A 25,485-nucleotide genomic window follows, 5' to 3' on the forward strand; every position below is an offset into this window, starting at 1 on the left:
AAGTCATTTAATGGACTAATAGGAAAGAAATATATGAGAATTTAAAAAGAAACCTTATAAAGAAAAATAAAATAAAATAAATATCACCAGTACCCAGGTTTTCACCAACTACCACCAAGCTGCTTCACCCACCCATAAGAAGACAAGAAAAATAAAAAAAATGGAAAAATGGAAAGCAAATAAATATCTTTTAACGAAATTTAGAAAAAGAGAAGAAGAAAAATGAAAGGCAAGCATTTCCTACCCACAGTCAACGGCTCTGATGGCTTTCCCTCCGAATCTAACGGTCAGCTCTCCCTACCTGTCATCATTTCCTGACGTGTAGACGAGAAGCTCCGATGTCTCACCCTCTCTCTTTCTCTCTCTCTCTCTCACACATAAATCCAACAACTCGGACTCTCCAACACCACCTCTCGCTCTCTCTCTTTTTCTCTCTGTAAGCCATGGCTTCCACTTCGTCTCTGACGCTCTCACAAGCCCTCGTAGCCCGAGCCATTTCCCACCACCATGGCTCCAACTCATCCTCGTCCTCCACGCTCTCTCTGCCCACCTTCTCGGGCCTCAAATCCTCGCCGGCTAAGCCGTCGACCAGGCTCCTCCACCGCAGCCGCCGATCTGCCGGGGCCAGCCGCCCGGTACGAGCCTCCGTGGCCGAGCCCGCCACCGTGGGCAAGACCACCGATACTTCCCTGGTGGAGAAGTCCGTGAACACGATCCGGTTCCTGGCGATCGACGCCGTGGAGAAGGCCAACTCGGGTCACCCTGGTCTGCCCATGGGGTGCGCTCCGATGGGTCACATCTTGTACGACGAGATCATGAGGTACAACCCCAAGAACCCATACTGGTTCAACCGCGACCGCTTTGTCCTCTCCGCCGGCCATGGTTGCATGCTCCAGTACGCTCTGCTCCACCTCGCTGGCTACGACAGTGTCCAGGTAATTTCATTACTGGTTTGTCTTTTCGTTTTTGTTTTGGATCTGTAGTGGATTCTTTATGGATTGTGTTTGATCATGATATGATACTACTACCCCGTGTGTTTGTGTGCTAAGTTTATATGAGTTTATGGTTTCAACTTTCATGTTGATTTTTTCAGCACAATTTGCTTTATTGTTCTCTTCACTTGCTTATATTTTGAAGTGGCAGTTATTTGTGAGTGTGACTTTATTTTCTTTTGCATCTATTAGAATCCTTCAAAGAAGAATTATAATAATTATGTTCGTGTAATTGTTTATTATTGTAGCACTACCTTTTTCTATTGTCCCCATAAGATTAAATTTTTATTCTATATGAATTGAAAAATTTTGGGATCCACTCTTAGGAAGACGACTTGAAGAATTTCCGTCAATGGGGAAGCAGAACACCTGGACACCCCGAGCACTTTGAGACTCCTGGTGTTGAAGTGACAACTGGTTAGATCCTTGTCTTCAAAGTTTAATCAATTACTCTAGTTAGTATTTTTGGTAGCATTTGTCTTGGATGTTTATTTATCGCCCTTTTTTTTTGGTATTTTACTTTATGCAGGTCCTCTGGGGCAGGGTATTGCCAATGCTGTTGGTCTGGCTCTTGCTGAGAAACACTTGGCTGCTCGTTTCAACAAGCCCGACAGTGAGATCGTCGACCATTACACGTAATACAACTTTCTATTTCTCATAGCAACTCTTGTTTCTGTTTATATAGAATATAAGTTATAGCGCCTTATCTTGTTTGATTTAAAAGTATTGGTGTCTGTTTGCTCTAGATATGTTATATTGGGAGATGGTTGCCAAATGGAAGGGATTTCAAATGAAGCTTCTTCCCTTGCCGCTCACTGGGGACTTGGGAAATTGATTGCTTTCTATGATGACAACCACATCTCTATTGACGGTGACACAGAGATTGCATTCACTGAGAGCGTTGACACCCGTTTTGAGGGCCTTGGGTGGCACGTTATCTGGGTGAAGAATGGAAACACTGGCTATGATGAGATTCGTGCTGCCATTCAGGAAGCAAAGGCTGTGAAAGACAAGCCCACTTTGATCAAGGTTAGATATTTCCTAATATGTAGCTTTTTATGGTGCAGTTGGGATTGATGCAGAAAGAATAGTTTCTTAAAACACCTATGTACTTATATATATATATATATATATATATATATATATATTTGAAAGTTTGTGTAAGTTTTATGATTATTTAATAAGTTCAACCAACTGTGCTTGAAGGGTGTTCTGCTTCACACCAGCAGACAGTAAAAGGGTATTTGTGGAAGTTGAGACAGGATTTGTTGGCTCTAGTAGTCCAGTGATACACTAAGTCGTTCTTGATTTAAGTTCCTTAAATGAATAGCCTCTAGTTAAGTGTTTGGGTTTAATGTATTCTGATTTCGAATTATGACCTTTTTGTTTTCATTTGCATGTTCACAGGTGACTACAACAATTGGTTATGGGTCTCCAAATAAGGCAAACTCGTACAGTGTACATGGAAGTGCACTGGGTGCCAAGGAAGTGGATGCTACTAGGAAGAACCTTGCATGGCCATTTGAGCCTTTCCATGTGCCTGAGGATGTTAAGAAGTGAGGAAACATATATATAGTTATCATTGTTTGTCATGCTACCTGAATTGATTTGATATTGATCAATATATTCTACCCATTTTCAGGCATTGGAGTCGCCATGTTCCCAAGGGTTCTGCTCTTGAAGCTGAATGGAATGCCAAGTTTGCTGCATATGAGAAGAAGTACAAGGAGGAAGCTGCGGAGCTCAAGTCTATCATTACTGGTGAACTCCCCGCTGGCTGGGAGAAAGCACTTCCTGTAAGTAGCAATTAATCATTTTGGTTGGTCTTGATCTTACCTTTCAGGGCCTGCTTGCTTATGTTACATCATCCCAAAATGACCATGAATACTGCTTTGGCAAGCATTCTACACAACGATTGATAACATAATTGGCTTCCTTTTTCTTTTTTTTTTGGAATCCCTAGTTTTAAATTCATCTTGGGTATACAAAGTTTCAAGAGTATAATTTGCTAACCCCAGTTGACTGTCCCATAGAAAAGCCCCTATTCACAACTAAGAATTATAGACGATCTTATATATCATATTTTTAATGTGATTTTCCAGACATACACTCCAGAGAGCCCAGCTGATGCTACCAGAAATCTGTCTCAACAATGCCTTAATGCCCTTGCAAAAGTTCTTCCTGGTTTTCTTGGTGGCAGTGCAGACCTTGCTTCTTCCAACATGACATTGCTGAAAATGTTTGGGGACTTCCAAAAGGGCACCCCAGAAGAGCGCAATCTTAGGTTTGGTGTTAGAGAGCACGGCATGGGAGCCATTTGCAACGGCATTGTCCTTCACAGCCCTGGGCTGATTCCATACAATGCCACTTTCTTTGTTTTCACCGACTACATGAGAGCAGCTATCAGGATTTCCGCCTTAGGTGAAGCCGGAGTTATCTATGTTATGACCCACGATTCAATTGGACTTGGAGAAGATGGCCCAACCCATCAGCCAATTGAGCACCTGGCAAGTTTCCGGGCAATGCCCAACATATTGATGCTCCGTCCAGCTGATGGAAATGAGACTGCTGGAGCATACAAGGTTGCAGTCAAGAACAGGAAGAGACCCTCCATCCTTGCCCTCTCTCGTCAAAAACTTCCCCATCTTGCTGGAACTTCCGTTGAAGGAGTTGAAAAGGGTGGCTATATTGTTTCAGACAATTCTTCTGGTAACAAGCCAGATGTTATTTTGGTTGGAACTGGTTCTGAACTGGAAATTGCTTACAAAGCTGGTGAGGAACTGAGAAAGGAAGGGAAGGCTGTTAGAGTTGTTTCCTTTATTTCTTGGGAGCTCTTTGATGAGCAATCTGACGCCTATAAGGAAAGTGTTTTGCCAGCAGCTGTGACAGCTAGGGTTAGCATTGAGGCTGGATCAACATTTGGGTGGGAGAAGATTGTTGGAAGCAAAGGTAAGGCAATTGGAATTGACCGGTTTGGCGCTAGTGCTCCGGCAGGGAGAATATACAAGGAGTTCGGCCTTACTGTAGAAGCTGTTATTGCAGCAGCCAAAGAAGTTTCCTAGGCTTGGTTTCTTGTTCTGTCTCAAAAACTTGCGATTTGGCAAATTGGTTTCCACTACGAATTACGGTGAGGAGGCCACTTCCAAGAGATCTGTTTCATGACACTGTCTCTTCTTGTTACAATAAAAAAGGCAAGATTAAATTTTCTTCTGTTATGAATTTTCCTCAGTGGAGCACATAGATCAAAAGAGAGAGTAGGGTTTATGAATTTTCATGAATTTGTAACAACTCTTGGACCTGTCTTGAGTTTTGTAATGTTATGTGGTTGATTTTAATGAGGCTCTAATCCTCCATTGCTGTCTTCATTTTTAGTTGGTATGAAATTTGAAACAACAGGACCATCTCATTTGGAGATTTGGATCATTTCTCCCCAAATTGTCATTGATAGATAAAAACATGGCCAAATTCGGCTGCTTCAGCTTGCATGCTTGTTGGACTCTCCTTACACACACCCACCTACCCAAAGAAGATAACCATGCCCTTCAAAGTTGTTCTTTTGTCAACAAAATTAAAGTAAAATAAAAAGAAACGGATGGGTGGTTCAAAAGGGTTTTGTGTCCCACCAGAAAGAAAATGGTTTGCATATCATAGATAGATAAATTGGATTGGATAATCATTTGGAGCCAATCCATTCAAGAAATTTGTTCTATGTGGGCAGGGAAGGGAAGATACTGACCCATTGATAAGTTTGTGGTTGTTGAAGCCCCTGTCATCAGCCTACCTATCCGTATTGTCTTCTACCACCAAAAGTTTCTTCAAATGTATGGGGTAGTAAAACTCTCACTCTCATAGAGTTCCGTGCCTTTTCCTCCAATATCTTGTCCCTGCAATCGACGGTTACGTTTGTTGGTCGATATTGGACCCACTCTGCACTACTTTTAATGGTGTTTTATGTGTATATATTACAGACAGTAGAGAGACTTTCAGCATATTTCAGCAGATTCAGCATATTCCATCCCCCTCTATCTCTCTCGAGCGTATGGGAGGAGAGCTGTTTGTGACTCAATTTGGGTACTAAGTGCCGGAGTACTCAATTATTTCGTAGCCTGGTCTACATTGTCATATAATTTGAAATGATGTGTAGTGAAAATTAAAACTTATTTATTTTTATTTTTATTTTTTGTAAGAGTTAATTTTTACTACTACATTATCTCAGTTGTATAACAAATATAGCATTGTACTAATTAATAGCATTATTCATCTTCCAAACACTTCAATTTTTGGGTCATATACAAAATTAGGTTAAGAACAAGTTGGTAATCATGCTTTTGGTATACGAGGATATGCTATATGCTGCGTTGGCGAGAGTAATCCGCAGTGTTAGTTACACACGTTTAGATGTTAGTCCTTTGGAAGGCAAAAAAAAACCTTGCCCGGCAGAGTGTGAGCTAGGGCATAAATCTGGTTAGATATGTAGGTGTTCATAAAGGTAGCTCACAGATGTTTGGTAGTGTTGACAAGATCTAAGAAATACAATCTTTAGTGGAATTGTTATTATTATTATTATATGAGTGATGGAGACCAAAGCAGTGGTCCAATAATAAATAAGGATGATGACATGTCCTGTCCCTTGCAAGATTGAAATAAGGATGAGTACATTTCTATCTATAAAATATTTCCAAATATATATGTCATTCTTTTGCTAGCTAGTCAAAATAGAAACATTTTTTTTCTTTTCTTTTCTTTTTTCATCCAAAGTTTTTTTCACTTTGGATGCATGCTAATTACTTAAAACATTCAAGCCTTCAAATTCAGTGGATCGAGGGATCTGAGTGCTCAATCTATATACCATTCTTGTGATTATAGAGATGAATAAATATATTTAGTTATATCTTTGTTTATCTTCTTTTTTAGGAGCCATTCACCGTCTTGTTCTGTCTATGTGTATTTATTGTTTTATATTATGTTTGTAATGCAAATTGAAGAGTGGGTTTTGTTTAAGTCTTGTTCATTGATTGAGTGTAAATTGCATGTCTGGCCCCAAGGCCTATGGTTCAATTTATGATGGAATTAATGTACCTTTTCTTTGTACAAATTAATTGGTTAATTAGTGCCAAATATCAACTCACTAACGATATTGCAGAAAAATAAATCAAACAACCCACAAGTAAGACAAGACAACAATTTTTTTTATATGAAAAACTCTCCAATGTGAAGAGAAAAACCTTAAGACCTAGTCCAGTTAAATTTTCACATCATCAATCAAGAATACACCAATGCTGACTTGGCTTGAACTCTGATGCTGACTTGAACAATTAATGACTCAGCATATAAATCTGCAGCGGAGGACATACGTGGCAGTGAGATCGAATGACATTAATTGATTGAGTTAAAATAGCAAAAATATTGGCAAAGGGATTAATGCATGAGAAACCTTTAATTAATTTCCACATCTTTCATCAATATATTGCCTCGATCGTCATTGCCATGCATGCATGATGAATGGTGATCAGAATTTGACATGATGATATTGTGACCTAACACCAAAAACAAACATCATATATTAATTGTATTAATAAAAAAATCATCACTAATATATAAAGATAATTACCATCGAGGTTGAGGTTTCTTGGGCAGTCTTTTGGCGGGAGATGCTCCACAGCAAGGCTTCTTGTTCTTTGGAAGCTTCTTTTCTTACGCAAGATGGAGTTTTTTTGCTGCTGATTCGAGTTTCAAGTCGAAACTCGAACACCCGATTCCATGCCCACGTTGAATTGGTGGGTTATTGAGGAGCCGCTCCTCCAATTGTTTACCCGCCCCATGCCCACTTTGATTTGGTGGGTTAAGTACTTTCTTGAGCCGCTCCAATTGCTTACCCACCCCATGCCCACAAGGCTTTTGTATTTTCTTTTGAGATCATCATGATCGTCTTCAAAGAAATAGGAGAGATCGAACGTCATCAGCATGAGGAGAGCTTCTTCATCGAGTGGAAGACACAGAAGCCCACAAATTTCCATCAATCTCATTCCTAACCGAATCCAAGGAGCTAGCTATTACTATCAAGGGTTGTGATTTGTGAAGGAAGCTCCATCGCTCGGCCCAACTGGGGAGGCCAGTCACCCCTTAATTTAAATTTTATTTTATTTTATTTATTTATTTATTTTACTTGAAATTGGGGCATTTTGGAAAGAAAAAAAAAAGTTAGAATGGTCAAATTGCAACAATTTGAAAGTTTGGGAGGGTGAAGTGTCATTTTTTAAACATTGGGATTAAAAGTACAAATGGTTTGATAGTTCAGGGAGGTAAAGTGTATTTTTTCCTATTTAATATTTATGTGCAGGCCTGCTTTTAGAATCAACAACATCAAATTCTTCGAAATAAAACCAGTAAACACACTAAAAAATATTAAGTTAATATTTTACTCCATTGTATTATTGACTCAAATTCTCTTTACATGATAAAAATGTTAAGTGAAGTTTGATAATAACACAAAATTTAATTTGCCCTGATCATTAAATACGAAATCATATATTAACTTAGGTATTCAACAAAATAATATTGTACAACAAAATAGGGAGTTATATTACATCACTTTAAAAATTTTGTAAATGCAAAGAACAATAACAATTACTTGTTTTTTATATATTTGAGATGAGCTTGTGCAGACTTGGAATATATTTCCTATGAACCTATTATGGGTTTGGAAGGATGTGTATCACGAATAGTGGTGGCAATTCGTGTTCGCATGTCAGGTTTGAGTTGTGTCAAAACCTGAATATGAGATTATAAAGGTCAACATTAATCATACCCATTTAATTAAACTAGTCAAATCCCTAATTCAAAATGATGAACTAGCAAGGCATAATTTTATGTTTCACCTGAACAACACAAGCATAAAATAGATAAATAGAAACTATTTTGCATTATTAGCAATTTCACCAAATTTTACTCACCAAAATAACTAAAAATACATTTTTCTCTATTTTAACTATTCATTTTTTTGAGCACTATAGCCGCCTCATTATTTTAACAATCCACTTTTACTATTCCATTTAACTGTTATTTTTCAAAGATTAGTTTATTCTTTCTTTAACTATTAAAGGAGGTGAGAGAAATTGAAAAGAAAATTGGGGGCTGGGGAGAGAAACTATTTTTTTTATTCAATTAGTGAGTAAACAATACTGTTCACTAGTGAGGCTGAAGGGGACGATTTTAAGACTTTTTTTTTTTTTTCTTTTTTTTTTTCCACTAAATTGCCTTAGCAAAAAAAAAAAAAAAAAAAAAAGGTCTGGGTAAGGCTGCTATAATGCTATTATAGTTTTAGTCATTAGAGTGCATTTACAAAAGTACCCTTTTTGGTAATCTATTGGGTGACATTATTTTGTGGCCAAAGCAGGTAGAGAGATACCAATCATAAGCCTCATGCCTCTCTCACAAAGTTCTTTTTCTTTCATTGTTTTTTTAAATCTACTTCTCTTAAAAATATAAGGGTAAAATTCGTATATCCCTCCAAACTATTTTCCAATTGATAATATCTCTCAAAACTTTCGATTCTAACAATGTCTTCCCAAGGTTAGGAAAAGATAAAAATGTCTCTATATATTTCTCAATAAGACAAAAAATACCCTATAAATTCAAAAAAAAAAATAATAATAATAATTTTTTTAAAAAAAAAACAAAAATTTTAGTTAAAAAAACAAAATTTGTTTTATAAACGAAATTTTTTATTTTTTTAAAAGGAAATTTTTATTTTTAAAAAATCAATTATTATTTTTTTAAAAAAGTTGTTTTAAAAATCGAAAATTTTTACATTTTTAAACAAAAAATTTATTTTTTTAAAACGGAATTTTTTTATTTTTTATTTAAAAAAAAAAACGAATTTTTTCATTAAAAAAATCAACTTTTCTAATAAAAAGGATTTTTTTTTAGTTTAAATTTGACCACCCCTTGGATTTTATTTTTTAGTTTTAGGTTTTTTCTAGAAGTTTTAGTATTTTTTGTTTTTATTTTACTAAGGGTAGTTTCGTCGTTAAGGTAGCTTAGAAATTGGAAGAGACATTATCAATTGTGTAGTAGCTTGAAGATGGTATGTAAACTTTTCCAAAAATAAACAACAAATATGTTCTCTAGGATTTTCTTTTTGGTGTATGGAAAAACAATCCTTTTCTCTTCGACCTCCGAGAAAACACTTATTTATTTATTTGAAAATACAAAATATTTTTCAAAATGTTTATCAACTTATTATTATTATTATTATTTTTTGGCACACCTCACAAACAATATTTTTTAAAATGTGAATCCCACTAAAAACACTTTTGAACTTTGTATCACATCAAAAACAAATTCAAATCACACCACCAAAAAACACTTCTCAAAATACTTAACATACATACTTTGGCACCATAAATTTTTAAAATTTTTGTTTTATTTTTTATTTTTCAAAAACTTATGGAACGTTGCTTTAAGATAAAAATGGTTTAAAAGTGGTCTATGGCACTAGAGAAAGCATCACCCTTCCATTAGCAAATTAATAACATCCTTGTAATACATAACATGCAAAATAATTAATTCTAACATCACTTCACACCTTTTGTTGAATAATCAACTATGAACTCTAAGACATAGAGACACAACATTGAAGTAAATAATATTTGTCTACTTTTCCTTTTTGACAGGAGATCCTTCAGATCCAACGGATGAATTAATCATTTTATATTTGAAATTCTTGATGGAAGCCACAGGATTTATCATTTTATATCTTTGCAGTCGATTCTGGCACCAGCTTAGCAGCTACCATTGCAGTCATATCATCCGCGGTGTCCCACTGTGTTTTGAATTCAACCACATACATCGCACCAACATTACCTTGGAGATTGTGGATGTTGAGAACATCATGGAACGAGGCTCCGACTCAATGAGACAGCTCCGGGAGCAAACGCACGATCAAAGACTGTACACATCTATCACCATAGACACGCCTTTACGCCTTCCCCAAGTTTCTGTCAAAGGACATATTAGAGAATTAAAATGAAGAATATAATCCATTTACACTATATAATTATCCCACTGTTACAATGTGAACCTGTCAAACTAAGTACAAAATTATGATCCTGTATTTCAAGCTTTGAGAAGTTTATCTCTCACTCAGCCCAGAAAGAAGCCTGGCTAGGGGGCTAGGGGGAGGGGGGTCTTAAGGGATAAATGGAAAAGACTACCAAGAGATTCAGAGTATTTTTTAGCATGGATAACCAATACTTGTGGTCATAGATTTCTACAAACTATTTCAGAGTTACACCATAGTTATGAAATTCACCTCCCCAATGATCAGAAATATCTCCAAGAGTATCAAAATAGATCCAAGTCTAATACAATTCAAAGCTTTAACAGGATTCATGTAACAATTAAGACTTTATTCAGTTAAGAGGATTTCAGTCTTCTTATATATATATATATATATATATATATATATATATATATATCATGCTTGAAATAAAGGACTCAGAGGAAATTAATTTTTGAGGCCAGGCCACTCACCACAAGAAATAAGCAATGTACTTGTACATCTACAGCACACACGTTTATCAAATCTAATCTTACCATTAATTAAATCACATGTGATATGAATACTTCTACTAATTAGAATAAGAACTGTCACTTCAACACATACTTAGGTTCTTAAAACTTCTATACAAATTCCTTTCTTCTAATTATTTTGTACTTAGACCTACCTATTGTCTTACCTAAAACCAATCTTTTGCTTATTCGTGTTTGTTTATATTCATGGATTTATTTTAGGTTTGGGATTCATGCCCATAGGATGAGGCAAAAGTGCAATACAAATTCTTATTTTTGAGATTATTTAGTGTATAAGCTAGAACAAAGAGCCACCATAAGGCATAAATCCTTGACCGGCAAATTGTGATCTTATGCATGAAAAAGGTTGGTTTTGCAGCTATTCATCAAGGAAACGAAGAAGTGTTTGGCCATGTTCAAGGTAGCAACAATGAAATATGATCCTTCATAAAATTCAATATCATACTATACATAATTAAAAATAATTGAAAAATGATGCTAGTGGCATGTTTTACAAGCCATGAAAAGCAAAACACTTCATGGTGTTTCACCTAGCAACAAAGGTTAAAATGCATCATGTAAAAATGGGTCCACTACATGAAATTAATGCAAATTAAGATATAGAATCTGTTATCATTGAAACACAGTTGTTTCAATTTTTTAACTTTCAATCAGGATATATGGTGATGCCACAAGAAGAAAACATGATTGCTAAATGTACCACAGGGCAGGCAGGGCACTCTGTGGTACATTTTGCTTTAACTAAAAATTCCATCCTGCAAGGTATAGTTTACCTGAATGGAAGTCCGGACGTTCCACAGCGGACATTATGCACTTGGTGGATCAGGTTCAGAATGCCCACATATGGGAAATAACCAGCTGCATCAATGATGTCTGACTACAGTCAACTAGAACTGACCAGCCCATTGCTTTGGAAAAACCAGTTTGTCTGCAAATTTTATTCCTCTTACGCATCTCTGCAAAATTTGTTTGGCAGCGGTGGCTTGTCTTCTCCAAGATGCTAAGATTGAGTAACACAGTCAAATCAAGCAATTGACTATATACATAGGCACTACCCTTTAATCTACTACTAGTGAGCACTGAGCATGGTCCCTTTTCAGCACATGTACTGACCTTGTTCCCACCAACTCATCCTAATAGCCATCCAACATTATTCAAGAAGTTAGAACATCCCATGGAAAACTCCATCAAAGCCTGCCTGTGGCAATACTGTCAATTCAGACAGCCAGACATTTGCAAATACCCATCGTGGCACGCTTTGCAGTCCCCACCTAACAAAGCTGAACAAAATGGAATGCCAAAAGACACAATCAGAGAATTTCTAGAGAAATGAAAAATCATGCGGTTAGCATCCTCCCCCTCTACCCATAAATTTAAATTCAATTCACTCCTGTAACTTAATAATTCTTTCTCTTTTTATGGCCCTCTCCTTGAGGATGGTCCCAATGCCCCTGATGAAAAGCCTCCTTCTCCAATTTCGATGACTATTTTACTACCATGTTGCACATAACCACTGATTGATGAAAGGCAAAATCTTCCTTCACATATCCAATCTGGATTGGCTAACACATAGCTCTTGACCATAAATCCCAGAACTATACTAGATGATACCAACAAAACAACCCCATTTGACCACCATAAGAGTACTTGCAGTTAGGAGTCAGTAAGGGACTCATTCTCATGGCCAACTACCGTAGAACTTTGTTCTTGCACTTTTTCCCATTTCATACATTGATGCTTTATTGATAATATCATTCACACCAGCCTTTAATACAAGAACTTCTCATACAATACCCTTCCCCCCCCCACAAACAACAATAACCTCACCTCTTCTCTGCCATTTTCTTGCACCAATGACTTAGAAAAAAATGCTTTCAGAGTTCTACAGCAGGCATTTCTCATACCGGTCACCCAAAGAAACAAATGGCTGGTAGGCCTTGACATATTAAGCATTCTTCAAAATCATATGTATAAATTGATGCTTTATCAATATCTCATCCATATCAATCACCCAAAAGAACAAACAAATCTAATCTTTACTAGACTACCACAAAAAATAAAAAATAAAAAGTTATTGGCCTCGACTTCCACAATAATGAACCTAATCCTTCTCCGCCCCATTTGCTTGCACCAACAACATTGAAAATAATGGCTTCAGTGTAGTTCCACCAGTTGCATTTTTTAATAACAAACTCAATAAACAATGCAATGAATTTCATGTGAAAATAAAAATGCACAGCTGCAGGACAAGATAGACAGATAGAGACTATCACTTAGATTGTCTTTTATGAATTCATAATGTCTGCAGGAAATTCAAATAATGGCTTTTTTGAATTCACATGATGGCCTAAGATAATGACGAAACTAGAAACGTAACTATTTCTGCTACCGAGTAACCAGTGTAAATAAAAATTTACCTCGCTAACTATCTTCTACTACACAAATTGAGAGACAACCTATAACCGATTCACTCAACATTACTCTCCCTCAGAGCCTCTCTCTAATCTGTATGTTCAACCTATAATCTACAGCTACGAGAGCATCAAAAGGCATTAACAAAACCTAAACAAACGCAGTAAAGTACCAAGAAGCATGACACCGCATGGAAACAAGTTCTTTCGGCTATAGCTCGTTGTCCTCCTCGTGCTCAAGCTCCTGAAAATACTTCAATGCACGAAACACGTCCCCCTTAGAATCCCTTACTCGCGCAACCAAGCCCTTGAAATCCTTCAAATAATACTTGATGTCCTTGTCCCTGCACCTGTCCATGGCCTCCTCTATTTCTCTGGACAAGCCCTCGAGTTCATCAGCCATTTCCAAACACTCCCTTATGTCGCCACAGCGAGCCCTGTGGCATAACAAGTCTTTGGCCAATATCTCTTGGAACCCAAATCTGGCGGATTCGAGCTCTTGGCTATAACCACGAAGCTGGGTCTTGAGCAAATGCCAAGCTTGGTCGTCGGGTTTTACTTCGAGCACAAAGTCTACAACTTTCATCTTGACCTTAAGGTCAAAGTAGCTAATCTTAACGCCGTTGCTCTCTCCGACGTGTTCTTGGGTTGACGGTTGAGAAATGAGGGGCTTTGGGTCGAAGCGCATCCGCGTGAAGAGTAATGCTGCTGTGGCTGTCGAGGCGATGGTGGGCAGGGTTATTCTGAGGAGGGACTTGAGGGTTTGGCAGAGTGCGTGTTTGGGGTTCTGGGTGGTTCTGTGAAGTGGGTCCGGCGATGATGATGATGATGATGGTGATGATGAGGCTCTGGCCGGTGCTGATGATGATGACGATGATGGCGTTGGGGCTGTGAGGAAGAGAGAAGATATGGGCTCCGGGAATGACGGACGGCGGTGATTGAGTGAGAGGTGTAGGGTTTGATGACAGTTGTGCAGTCTAGCAAGAGACTCCATTTTCAGAGAGAGAGAGAGAGAGAGAGAGGGAGAGAGAGACTGAAGCCTTAGGGGAAGACGTATTCAATTCAAAACCCTGGAAACGAGCTCCCCCCAACACCCCCCTCCCCCACCAAAAAAAAAAAAAACAAACAAACAAACAAACTGGTAATTGGGACACAAAGAGGGGTGGGCCTTTGTGATTTGGAGTGGGCTTGGGCTTTTTGTGTGTCTCAACAAAGAAGTGGCTCACTGATCTTACTGGCCCGCTCGAGTTTGTAAAGGAAAAAAGATTTTTTATAAATTGAGTCGTAAAAAATTCTTTTAATATAATCTCTAAAAATACTGTGTATTTTCCGTTTCAAATTTATGTGATAATTATAAAGAAAAAAAAAATCAAATGTAGTCCTTAGATTTTCATGTGATTTTTATATAATTTATAGATTTTCAATTTTAATAATTAAAACCTTACGATCGGAAGAAATTCCTCCGACTTAATTGAAACAAAAAATTTATCTTATAAAAGTATTGGGTCCAAAAAATTCAATGAATTTGTATGCAAAATATGCAACATTAAATTCATCAAAAACTAATGGAATTGGTAAATTAGATAATTGGTATGTTTGTGAGATTTGGGTGGTGGTTGTTACCATTTTTGTTCCTGTAAATTGGGCCCCATGATGGGTGGGTTGGTGCGAGAGAGTGACACTGCCAGCCATGACTGCAATTCGGAGCCACCCGCCACTCCCACCAACCCCAACCGGGTCGATTTTGCCAACAGGCAACAACCCATTTAAATAATTCACCAACCACGAAGTACAACATTTCCAGCACAACGTACAATCGCTCATAGCACAGAACAAGGGACACTTTCAGTGTCTTTTCCCACGTTTATGGTGGCCATCTTTTGGTTGGTAAACCCTCCCCCCTCCGGAGAGTCAATCTAACAACACCCATTGCACCAAAAGCCCCCAATTCTCAGCAAACCCATTATAGAAAGCGAGAGAGCAACTGGAAGAGAGAGCCAGAGAGAGAGAGAGAGAGAGAGAGAGATGGCTCAAGTAAGCAAAATCTGCAGTGGAGGAGCTCATAGCACCCAAATTTTTCACAACAATCCCAAACCCCACAAGCACAATTCTCTGAATTCTCTTAATTTCAGGCCACAGTTCTTGGCCTCACCAAATTCTTGGACTTTGAAGCACAAGAATGTGAGCTTGGTGGGTAGTCGTCGAGCTGGTGCGGTTAGGGTTTCGGCTTCGGTTGCCGCAGCAGAGAAGCCGTCAACGGTACCGGAGATCGTGTTGCAACCCATCAAAGAGATCTCCGGTGCTATCACGCTGCCGGGGTCCAAATCGCTGTCGAATCGGATTCTGCTTCTGGCTGCTCTCTCTGAGGTATACAATCAATTGAGTTCTTGAGGGTAACTCTAGTTTTCTTGTACTGTAGTGGAGGAACTTGGTTTGGGTATATCTGGGTTTTTTCGGTTCCCTAGATAGTGCAGGAAAATGCAGGAGAGTTTGAAAATTTGATCGCATTTTAGGTTCTTTAATCAGTTAATATGTGTATGTCATTTTCTAGCTTATGAGCCTAATATGAGAATTATGGAAGAACGCGATTTGTGGTGATGATGATTTCTGGTATTTGGATTTTAAATGGGATTGAAAGGACATCCGTTTTGGTTTGAGAATAGGCATTTGGTTTGGTATCTTTGTTGCACACTTGTACTTTTCACTAAGTTCCTGTTTGGACTTGGAAACAAGGGAGAAAAGAGAAGAGAATTGCAAAGTTTTTTTTTCTGGGCTAATTTGAATTCTTGTCATATAAACTGCGCTTGGATCATAATAAAATATGGTTATAGAAAGTATTGGGAATTATTAGTATTAGAAGCATGCACTTTCTTTCGCAAGCTATAGTATATATAGATTTGTTTTGGGTAGTTGTAATTTGTGGTGTATGTTCTTCAATTATTGGAAATGAATTGATATCTGTTTGCTTGCTGAGAGAATAACTGTTAAAACGATAAAAAAAAAAAAAAAAAAAAAGAGACGGTTTGTCGTTCAAGTTTTAATTCACAACTTCAACTTCAACTTAAAAAGATTTCACGTTTGATTGCCAAATTTCTCATTTGGTATTTTTTCATTTTAAATGGTTATTTTGACTGGTAAGTTTAGATTCCAAAGAATGTCTCTGTGCTTGGTTCCCTCTAATGTAAGGGCTTCAGAGTAATAGAACTGGTTTTAAATACATTATTAATTTCCTGGGAAGATCTACGGTAAAATGTGGCATGGAACTTCCTCCAAAGTTTGTAGTTTTTGTTTTGGTGATTTATGTTTGGTAACTGTTTAGATGAAAAAGGAAAGGGTCATAAAGTAATTGATTTGTTTTGTGCTTTTTTTTTCTTCATGTTTTCATTCTTAACTTAGTGCAAGTCTCTTGGCAGTTGTTAATTGTTGTCTTTACTTATTCTCCAGGGAACAACTGTGGTAGACAACTTGTTAAATAGTGATGATGTTCATTACATGCTTGGTGCATTAAGAACCCTTGGGCTACGTGTAGCAGAGGACAAGACAATTAAAAGAGCAATTGTGGAAGGTTGTGGTGGTCTGTTTCCAGTGGGCAAAGAATCAAGGGAAGAAATTCAACTTTTCCTTGGAAATGCAGGAACAGCAATGCGTCCATTGACAGCTGCAGTTACTGCAGCTGGGGGAAATTCAAGGTATGTCTGGTTTTTCTTTTTGAACAAAATTGTTTTGGAAATACGAAATACGAAATTCCTGCCCTACCAGCAGGATTGCTGCTATGTAGTCTCTATAAAATCTGGCTCTTACTTTCACACTACACTTATTTTTCCTGATTAACCTGGAAAACTGGATTGATTCTTATTTGTTGGCACTATAATGTCTATGGTGTTGAAGTTATTGCTATGTTCGTTTTTGTATATAACTTAAACAAAGTACAAAGTATGCAATATTGCCTCTTCCATAGAGTTGGCATATACATAAGAATTAAGGACTTCTATATGATGGCAACTGTCTAGAATGGATCATAAGCTTTTTTGAGTTTTATCGTTGTTAGGGAATATTGTTATTTGGATCAATTGGCCTCTTTTCTTCTTTTGTTACTTTTCAGAGGCATGTGACAATTTAGTTGCATTCTCAAAGGCTAACTTTTGAATAGATTCTGCAAGAGGGTTGCATCACCAGGGGTGTCTTCTCCTTAATTCCACTAAGTTCTTCTGGAGCCATCCAGTTACATGTTCTGTGTCTTTTACTGTTATTACATCCTAAATTGACCCTTTGTACTATTTAATACATTTCAGCTACATACTTGATGGCGTGCCCCGAATGAGAGAGAGACCCATTGAGGATTTAGTTACTGGTCTTAAGCAGCTTGGTGCTGATGTTGATTGTTTTCTTGGCACAAAATGCCCCCCTGTGCGTGTAATTGGAAAGGGGGGTCTTCCAGGGGGTAAGGTGAGGTGACATTTTATAATGTGTAATTGGTGGATTAATGGATTGAAAATATTGTTGTTTCTCATTCCAACATGTCTTCTAATTTTTATAGAATTCTTGCATCAATATTTACTGCCAAAGGTATAAAAGTAACCATGGGAACCCAGCTTTAAGTTTAATGTGTTGAGAAACATTAGGATGCATAACCACAGTGATATTTCAACTAGTGATTTTACCTTTTGTGTGGAAGAATGGACTTAAATGGGTTTGTAACCTGGTGCGTTGTGGCTTTGGTTGCTTGGACAGCCTTTTGAAGCTCTAGGGTGTCAATCGTCTATGTATAGAAATATGAAAGAATTGAACTTTGTTCAGTTAAAATTAGAAAATGGATTTCAGGTATAAATTTCAGCTCACCTATCATCCATTGGCTTTTCTAGGAAAGGGACTTGTATTCTTTAATTCAATTGCTGGAAAATAAAAGTCTTGATATGATTGTTCATGTTTCTTATTTTTTATTTTCCTCAAATGTTTCTTGATTTTGAAACTTGAAACATTTATTCAAATATTATTCTTCAAGTTCTGGCTCTGCCATTGATTTTGCCTCCTAGTTTCTTATGTGAAGGAAAATTTTGAACCAAGCCTGTGGATTATTGTTGTTGGCCAAGATTGAGCAAACTTGATCATTTTTATTTATGTGCTATGTGTCTTCATTTGCAGGTGGAGCTCTCTGGATCAATTAGTAGTCAATACTTGACTGCTTTGCTTTTGGCTTCTCCTTTGGCTCTTGGAGACGTAGAGATTCAGATAATTGACAAACTGATTTCCATTCCATATGTTGAGATGACTTTGAAGTTGATGGAACGCTTTGGAGTCACTGTAGAACACACTGATAGCTGGGATCGGTTCTTGGTCCGAGGAGGTCAAAAGTACAAGTAGGTTTCTCTAACATAGAATTGCAGCAGTTTGTGAGATCTGGTCATTCTGAGAGTAATTATATGATTATTAGGTCTCCTGGAAATGCTTTTGTCGAAGGTGATGCTTCAAGTGCTAGTTACTTCCTAGCTGGTGCAGCAGTCACTGGTGGGACAGTTACTGTTGAAGGTTGTGGGACAAGCAGTTTGCAGGTAATTCCCTCATGCCAATAAAGAAACTTGCAACCTATTCACATCCTTAATTACTTACATGGGACACAAAGTCTCTTAGTTTGAATCTATTCTATGTTTTGGATGAGTCTAGCCGATACATCTGTATTACATATGTTAGGAATATTCTTACCATTATTTTCCATTAATTAAGGGGGATGTAAAATTCGCTGAAGTTCTTGAGAAGATGGGTGCTAAAGTTACCTGGACAGAGAACAGTGTAACCGTCACTGGACCACCACGAGATTCTTCCAGAAGAAAGCACCTGCGAGCTATTGATGTCAATATGAACAAAATGCCGGATGTTGCTATGACTCTTGCTGTTGTTGCCCTTTTTGCTGATGGACCCACTGCCATAAGAGACGGTAGGTTGGTCTTTTTGTAGTAGAGAAAAATGAAAATGAATTTTGGCCTCTAGTTGTTTATAAGTGGCATTATAGATAAATGTTTAGAACCTTTTTTCCATTTGCCCTGCCAATTCATGATTTTTTGTCGGGCACTTTGAAATTGAACTGGTGATTACCATTTGGCTGGTCCTGAGCAATGGGAATTTGGTCCAATATTTTAAATTGTGAAAGATGGGTGGCAGATCAAGCCATATGAGAAAATGGTGTTAGAAGTCAACCCAACTACACAAAGTGGAATTTTCCCATTTCTTGGTCCCTGCACTTCACTGCTGTTGCAGACACCATTGACAGTGACTAATGGCCACCATATGGTGCGCTCTCACCTTCATATAAGTAGCAATGAAGTGTTTTTTTTTCCTAGTGGGGCCAGGGTTCATATTTCATATCAAATTTGATTCTTAAATGCTCATTGGATTTATATCACACACATCTTTTGAGATTTACATTATTGTATCAAACACCAACTTGGATCTCTTGGTTTACCTATTTTTTTAGTGGCAAGTTGGAGAGTGAAAGAGACAGAAAGGATGATTGCCATTTGCACAGAACTAAGGAAGGCAAGTTTCTTGTAGCCTCCTGTACATCTGAAATCCCTTCACCATACTTTTTTTCCTACTAACATATATAGGCTTGATATTTCAGCTGGGAGCAACAGTTGAAGAAGGACCTGATTACTGTGTGATCACACCGCCGGAGAATCTCAATGTGACGGCTATCGACACTTATGACGATCACAGAATGGCTATGGCATTCTCACTTGCTGCCTGTGGAGATGTTCCTGTCACCATCAACGACCCCGGTTGCACCCGTAAAACATTCCCAGACTACTTTGAAGTCCTCCAGAGATTTACAAAGCATTGAACAGCTCTTTTAAATAAATGCTTAGAAGAAAAAAATAATGCCCTTCCCTGCAGCCAAAGCATCAGGGAGCCAACTCCTCCCTATTTTTCTATACTGCCTTGTAGTTTTTGATAATTATATTTGCAAGTTGAGCTTCTTTTATTAGTGTTTTGTTTTGGGGTAAGTAAAGCTGAGCTTCTTGTTTGTAAGACTGTAATTTAATGCCTACTTGATGCACTCTCTCTCTCTCTCTCTCTCTCTCTCTCCGTGGCAAAGCTTCACATGATTCTTCTTATCTCTTTTGTATTTTTCTTTTGTTCTTTACTTCATGCCGCCAATAACCTTTGCCCTAAATGGGTTTTGCCGCTCGATTCCATTTAAGGGCCACTGGGGTAGGGCAGTGACGTAGCGGAAGACTAAGGTAACTAATCAAAGAGCAGCGTCTTTGATTCTGCAAGGAGAAGCGTCTTCGTCTTCTACCCAAAAGATAAAACAAGCCCGCAGGCTAAGAAAAAAATAAAACTCCGCAGAGTATTTGAGAGAGAATTCTCTGATTTGATTATAATTCAATTGATTGAGTTTTACATAATAGGCAAGCCTATTTATAGAAGAGAAATCCTTGGAGAAAAAGTAAACCTACTTCTAGTAGAGAAAGTAAATCTAATCTTAGTAGGAAAGTAAACATAATCCTAGTAGGGAAAGTAAACATAATTCTAATTAGGAAAAGTAAATATACTCCTAGTAGGGAAAGGATTAAAAGTAAACTATTTATTCTTGGGGGTGGGGACACACATGTCCTACATCAGTCTCCCCTTCTTGAAAAGAACTCGTCCTCGAGTTAAGTTCTGACTCTTCTGGTGGAAAATATTCAAAAATGTCTGCCACGTTGAATGTTGAGGATATCGCCATTTCTTCTGGAAGATCGATGACATATGCATTGTCGTTAATCTTTTTTTAGTACCTTGCATGGACCATACTTCTTATTCCTCAGCTTTCCAGAAGTACCAGTTGGCAGTCGCCCCTTGCGTAGATACACCATCACAAGATCTCCTTCTTGAAAAATCTTCGATCGCCGACCCTTGTCTGCTGCCGTCTTGTACTTAGCATAGGATTCTTCCATATGCTGACGAACTCCCTCTTGGGTAGCTTTCACCCGTTCTGCTAAATGCTCCGCTGCCACACTTGCACCGGGTAGCTTAGGTAAAGTTGCAAGATCTACTGCAAGTCTCAGAGTTCTTCCATAGACGACTTCAAATGGTGCCTTCCCAGTAGATCGATTCACCATGTTATTGTAGGCGAACTCAGCCTGAGCTAAAGCCAAGTCCCACTGCTTCGGTTTGTCACCTGCAATACATCGAAGTAAATTACCTAGAGTTCGATTAACAACTTCTGTCTGCCCGTCCGTCTGCGGATGGCTCGTGCTACTAAAGTTCAATGCTGTGTCGAACCGCCTCCATAATGTTCGCCAAAAGTGAGACAAGAACTTGGTGTCTCGGTCAGAAGTGATAGACTTTGGGACTCCATGCAATCGAACCACCTCTCGGAAGAATAGATTGGCCACTTGAACTGCATCAGATGTTTTCTTGCAAGCAACAAAGTGAGCCATTTTGGAAAATCTATCCACAATTACCATTATAGAATCTGCTCCTCGTTGGGTTCTCGGGAGACCCAATACAAAATCCATGGATACATCTTCCCACGATGCTTCTGGTATTGGTAGAGGCATGTATAATCCCGTATTTTGGGTTTGCCCCTTGGCGACCTGACAAGTCTGGCATCGTCGGACAAAATTACCTACTTCTTTCTTCAGTTGCGGCCAGTAATACCGTTCCTCTACCAGAGCAATAGTCTTGTCTCTTCCCAGATGACCACCCAAACCTCCAGCATGTAATTCTCGGATTATTTGTTCCCGTAAGGAACTCCTCGGAATGCACAGCCGATTCCCACGAAATAAATACCCCTCCTGAATATGTATCTCAGAAATTGGTTGCCCCGCCTTGCAATGCTTCCAGGTTTTACCAAAATCTTCATCTTCCTCATATAACTCCTTTAGGCACTCGAATCCAGTCACTTCAGCTTTCATGGTGATCAGCAGGGTAGCTCGGCGGCTTAAAGCGTCAGCTACACGATTTAGTTTTCCCGACTTATGCTTGAGAGAAAAAGTGAACCGTTGGATGTAAGAAACCCACCGAGCATGCATCCGATTCAAATTCTTTTGACTATTGATGAACTTTAATGCTTGATGGTCGGTATAGAGGACAAACTCTCGTTGGATCAGGTAGTGCTCCCACACCTTGAGGGCTCTCAAGACAGCATAAAGCTCCAACTCATATGTTGACCACTTCTGTCTTGCTTCTCCGAGCTTCTCACTAAAAAATTCTACGGGCTTCCCTTCTTGAGATAACACAGCTCCTATCCCGACGATTGATGCATCACATTCAACTTCAAACAGCTTGTCAAAGTCAGGTAAGGCAAGTACAGGTGCTGTGCATAGCTTTTCTTTGATGATTGAGAAACTTCGCTCAGCTTCTTCACCCCAATTGAATTTTCCTTTCTTCATACACTCGGTGATCGGTGCTACAATACTGCTGAAATTCCGAACGAACCTTCTATAGAAAGTTGCTAACCCATGGAAACTTCTTACTTCTCCCACTGACTTGGGTGTGGGCCATTCTCGGATTGCTCTCACCTTCTCTTCATCCACTCGGATTCCATCGGTACCGACTACAAATCCGAGGAAGAGTAACTGATCCATCATGAAACTACACTTCTTTAAGTTGATAAACAACTTATTTTCACGGAGAACCTCCAACACTTTCCTCACGTGATCCATGTGATCCACCGGGTTGCGACTATAGATAAGAATATCATCGAAATAGACAACGACAAATTTTCCAATAAAAGGTTTCAGTACCTGATTCATGAGTCGCATGAAAGTGCTTGGTGCATTCGAAAGGCCGAAAGGCATCACCATCCATTCATAAAGCCCCTCTTTAGTCTTGAACGCGGTTTTCCATTCATCTCCCGGTCGTATACGGATTTGGTGATATCCACTCCTCAAGTCAATCTTCGAAAAAATCTTAGCCCCAGATAGCATATCAAACATGTCACCTATTCGGGGAATTGGAAACCGATACTTGACCGTGATCTTGTTTATTGCCCGGCTATCCACGCACATTCGCCAACTCCCATCTTTTTTCGGTACAAGTAGGGCCGGTACTGCGCATGGACTCATACTCTCTCGCAAGTGTCCCTTCCGAATTAACCCCTCTACCTGCTCTTGCAAAATAGCATTCTCCTTTGGGCTCATTCGATAATGTGGCAAGTTCGGGAGACTTGCGCCCGGCACTAAGTCAATATAGTGCTGGATATCTCTCATGGGCGGCAGTCCTTCGGGCATCTCTTCAGGCATGATGTCTTGGAATTCTTGTAACATCGGTCGCATTATCTCAGGAACTTCTTGTGAGACGGAGCCCGGGGTTCCCTTGGTCACCAATGCTATGATGTCTCGGGCCTCCTTAACTTCTTCTATAAATTCTGATCCAGTGGATAGGAGGACCGGCTTTCCCTTAGAATAAGTAGAATTTTCGACTTCCTGTAAAGGTCGAAATGTTATCTTCCGACCATCCCAAAAGATAGTGTAGACATTGGCTCTTCCTTGCTGCTGGGCATTCACGTCAAACTGCCACGGTCTTTCCAGGATTAAGTGGCATGCATCCATCTCGACAACATCACACAAAATAGAATCCGAGTAATGCTTACCAATCGAAAATGTGAAACAACATCTCTCGGTTACTAGTGTCTCGGTCCCCCGCTTGATCCATCCGATCTTATATGGAGTTGGGTGCTTCTCAGTTTTCAAACCCAACTTTGAAACCATCTCCTTCGACACTACGTTCTCCCCGCTACCACTATCAATAATCACATCACATACTCTTTGGTTGACTGTGCAGCGAGTACGAAAAATCTTGTGCCTTTGAGATTGATCCTCTTGCCTCGGTGTCAAGAGTAAACGTTGAATTACTAAGGATCGGGAAAGTGGGATTCCCTCATCAGTGTCAGCCAACTCCTCTTCTTCATACTCGGGTGTATCAATATCTCCATTCTCGGACCCTCCCTCTGGCTCAGGTTCGATCAAGTTTACCATCTGCCTCCGGGGACATTGATGCGACCTATGTCCCGGTTGGTTGCATTTGAAACATTTGTCTAGATTGGGCCGTGCGTATGGATTGTTGGCTGGTTGTCTCGAGGTGCTTGAACTGCTACTGGCTCCTTTTCCCGTGGAAGTCACTGGTTGACTTGGTGTGACAGTCGGGACTAGAGGTTGTTTTCCTCGACCCTGCGTTGGTCTCGTCGAATCGCTCGGGTTTCGCTCCCAGGTTGTTGCTTTAGGCCTCTCCAGTTGCTTCTCTGCTCGGGTTGCCAAACTAATTGCCTCATTCAAAGTAAAGACAGGATGCATAGAAACCTTATCTTGTATTGCCACACGCAGTCCACCAATAAACCTTGCAACTTGTTGATCCTCTATCTCCATGAGATCATTCCGAGCAGATAGGCGATAGAAATCATCAACATACGCCTGGATGGTCCGACCTCCTTGTCGACACTCTTGGTATTGTTGGAATAGCCGTTGCTCAAAGTCCGGTGGTAAAAAACGTGCTTTGAGTAGCCGCTTCATCTTCAACCATGAAGTTACAGGTCTCTTCCCTTGTCGGGCTCGGGAAATCTGTAATTTTTCCCACCAAGCAGAAGCTCCTCCCTTGAACTTGTATGCCACTAACTTCACCTTGCGATCCTCGCGAATACTCATATAATCAAAGAACCTCTCTACTTCCATCACCCAATCTAAGAAATCTTCGATTTGAAGATGCCCGTTGAATGATGGGAGATCAATCTTCATTCGGTATTCGTGGGATTCCTCCCTACCAAGATCCTGACGTCTGGGTTGCTCTCCATATGCATCCCGTAGCCAGCGCCGTCATAGACATTCCCCATATGGCCAGCTCTACCGCGCTCATAACCTCTGAAGCCTGTGCCACCACGACCGACTCCTCTACGTAATTCTCCCCTTCGATCTACCTCAATGTCCCGTCCGAATACTCCTTCAGCGAAGTCTTCATCGTCACTAGGATCGTCATAGGCCGGTGGTCGGTTTATGGGTGCAAGTGGTTGATGAGGAATAGGCCTTACTCGGATCCCATCGTCATCATGGGCATCATTGTCCCTGTGATTACGATTAGGACCTATGTGCATGCGCTCTATCATCTCCCGCATCTGGCGCATCTCCTGTCGTATCTCCTGTTGCATCGTTTGCTGGATCTGCTGGAGCTCTTGGAATTCGGCTCTCCAAGGAGCCTCCCTGTCACGAGCAGCGTCGTTAAGGGAATCGTCACCGTTGCGCTGATTGGTCATGATCAGGATAAAGCCTGCTCTGATACCAACTGACGTAGCGGAAGACTAAGGTAACTAATCAAAGAGCAGCGTCTTTGATTCTGCAAGGAGAAGCGTCTTCGTCTTCTACCCAAAAGATAAAACAAGCCCGCAGGCTAAGAAAAAATAAAACTCCGCAGAGTATTTGAGAGAGAATTCTCTGATTTGATTATAATTCAATGAGTTCCGTTTTACATAATAAGCAAGCCTATTTATAGAAAATAAATACTTGTAGAGAAAGTAA

At 39.3% G+C, this 25,485-nt stretch overlaps 3 protein-coding genes across 5 annotated transcripts; 2 read left to right on the forward strand and 1 right to left on the reverse strand.

Moving 5' to 3' along the window:
* Window positions 1-340: 340 nt before the first annotated feature.
* LOC132186601 (transketolase, chloroplastic) lies at window positions 341-4,330 on the forward strand. The gene is made up of 7 exons (XM_059600580.1): window positions 341-935; window positions 1,319-1,409; window positions 1,522-1,627; window positions 1,739-2,021; window positions 2,400-2,548; window positions 2,635-2,788; window positions 3,095-4,330. The coding sequence occupies exons 1-7, from the start codon at window positions 444-446 to the stop codon at window positions 4,052-4,054; spliced, it is 2,235 nt and encodes a 744-aa protein (XP_059456563.1). The 5' UTR covers window positions 341-443; the 3' UTR covers window positions 4,055-4,330.
* Window positions 4,331-9,489: 5,159 nt separating this feature from the next.
* On the reverse strand, window positions 9,490-14,081 carry LOC132188725 (uncharacterized). 3 transcript variants are annotated; one of them, XM_059603256.1, is made up of 3 exons: window positions 13,171-14,081; window positions 11,360-11,866; window positions 9,490-9,991 (listed from the first exon to the last, which is right to left on the reverse strand). In XM_059603256.1, the coding sequence occupies exon 1, from the start codon at window positions 13,989-13,991 to the stop codon at window positions 13,209-13,211; it is 783 nt and encodes a 260-aa protein (XP_059459239.1). In that variant the 5' UTR covers window positions 13,992-14,081; the 3' UTR covers window positions 9,490-9,991; window positions 11,360-11,866; window positions 13,171-13,208. The 3 variants fall into 3 exon arrangements, with proteins under 3 accessions (XP_059459239.1, XP_059459240.1, XP_059459238.1); XM_059603257.1 differs by having other exon boundaries at window positions 11,360-11,586; window positions 11,700-14,081; XM_059603255.1 differs by having other exon boundaries at window positions 11,360-14,081.
* Window positions 14,082-14,844: 763 nt separating this feature from the next.
* LOC132187198 (3-phosphoshikimate 1-carboxyvinyltransferase 2) lies at window positions 14,845-20,063 on the forward strand. The gene is made up of 8 exons (XM_059601422.1): window positions 14,845-15,364; window positions 16,442-16,686; window positions 17,290-17,443; window positions 18,140-18,354; window positions 18,429-18,546; window positions 18,719-18,929; window positions 19,467-19,528; window positions 19,614-20,063. Exons 1-8 carry the CDS (start codon window positions 15,023-15,025, stop codon window positions 19,830-19,832), a joined length of 1,566 nt encoding a protein of 521 aa, XP_059457405.1. The 5' UTR covers window positions 14,845-15,022; the 3' UTR covers window positions 19,833-20,063.
* The last annotated feature ends 5,422 nt before the right edge of the window (window positions 20,064-25,485 follow it).

This window comes from Corylus avellana, chromosome ca7 (assembly GCF_901000735.1).
Source record: "Corylus avellana chromosome ca7, CavTom2PMs-1.0".
Lineage (NCBI taxonomy): Eukaryota > Viridiplantae > Streptophyta > Magnoliopsida > Fagales > Betulaceae > Corylus > Corylus avellana.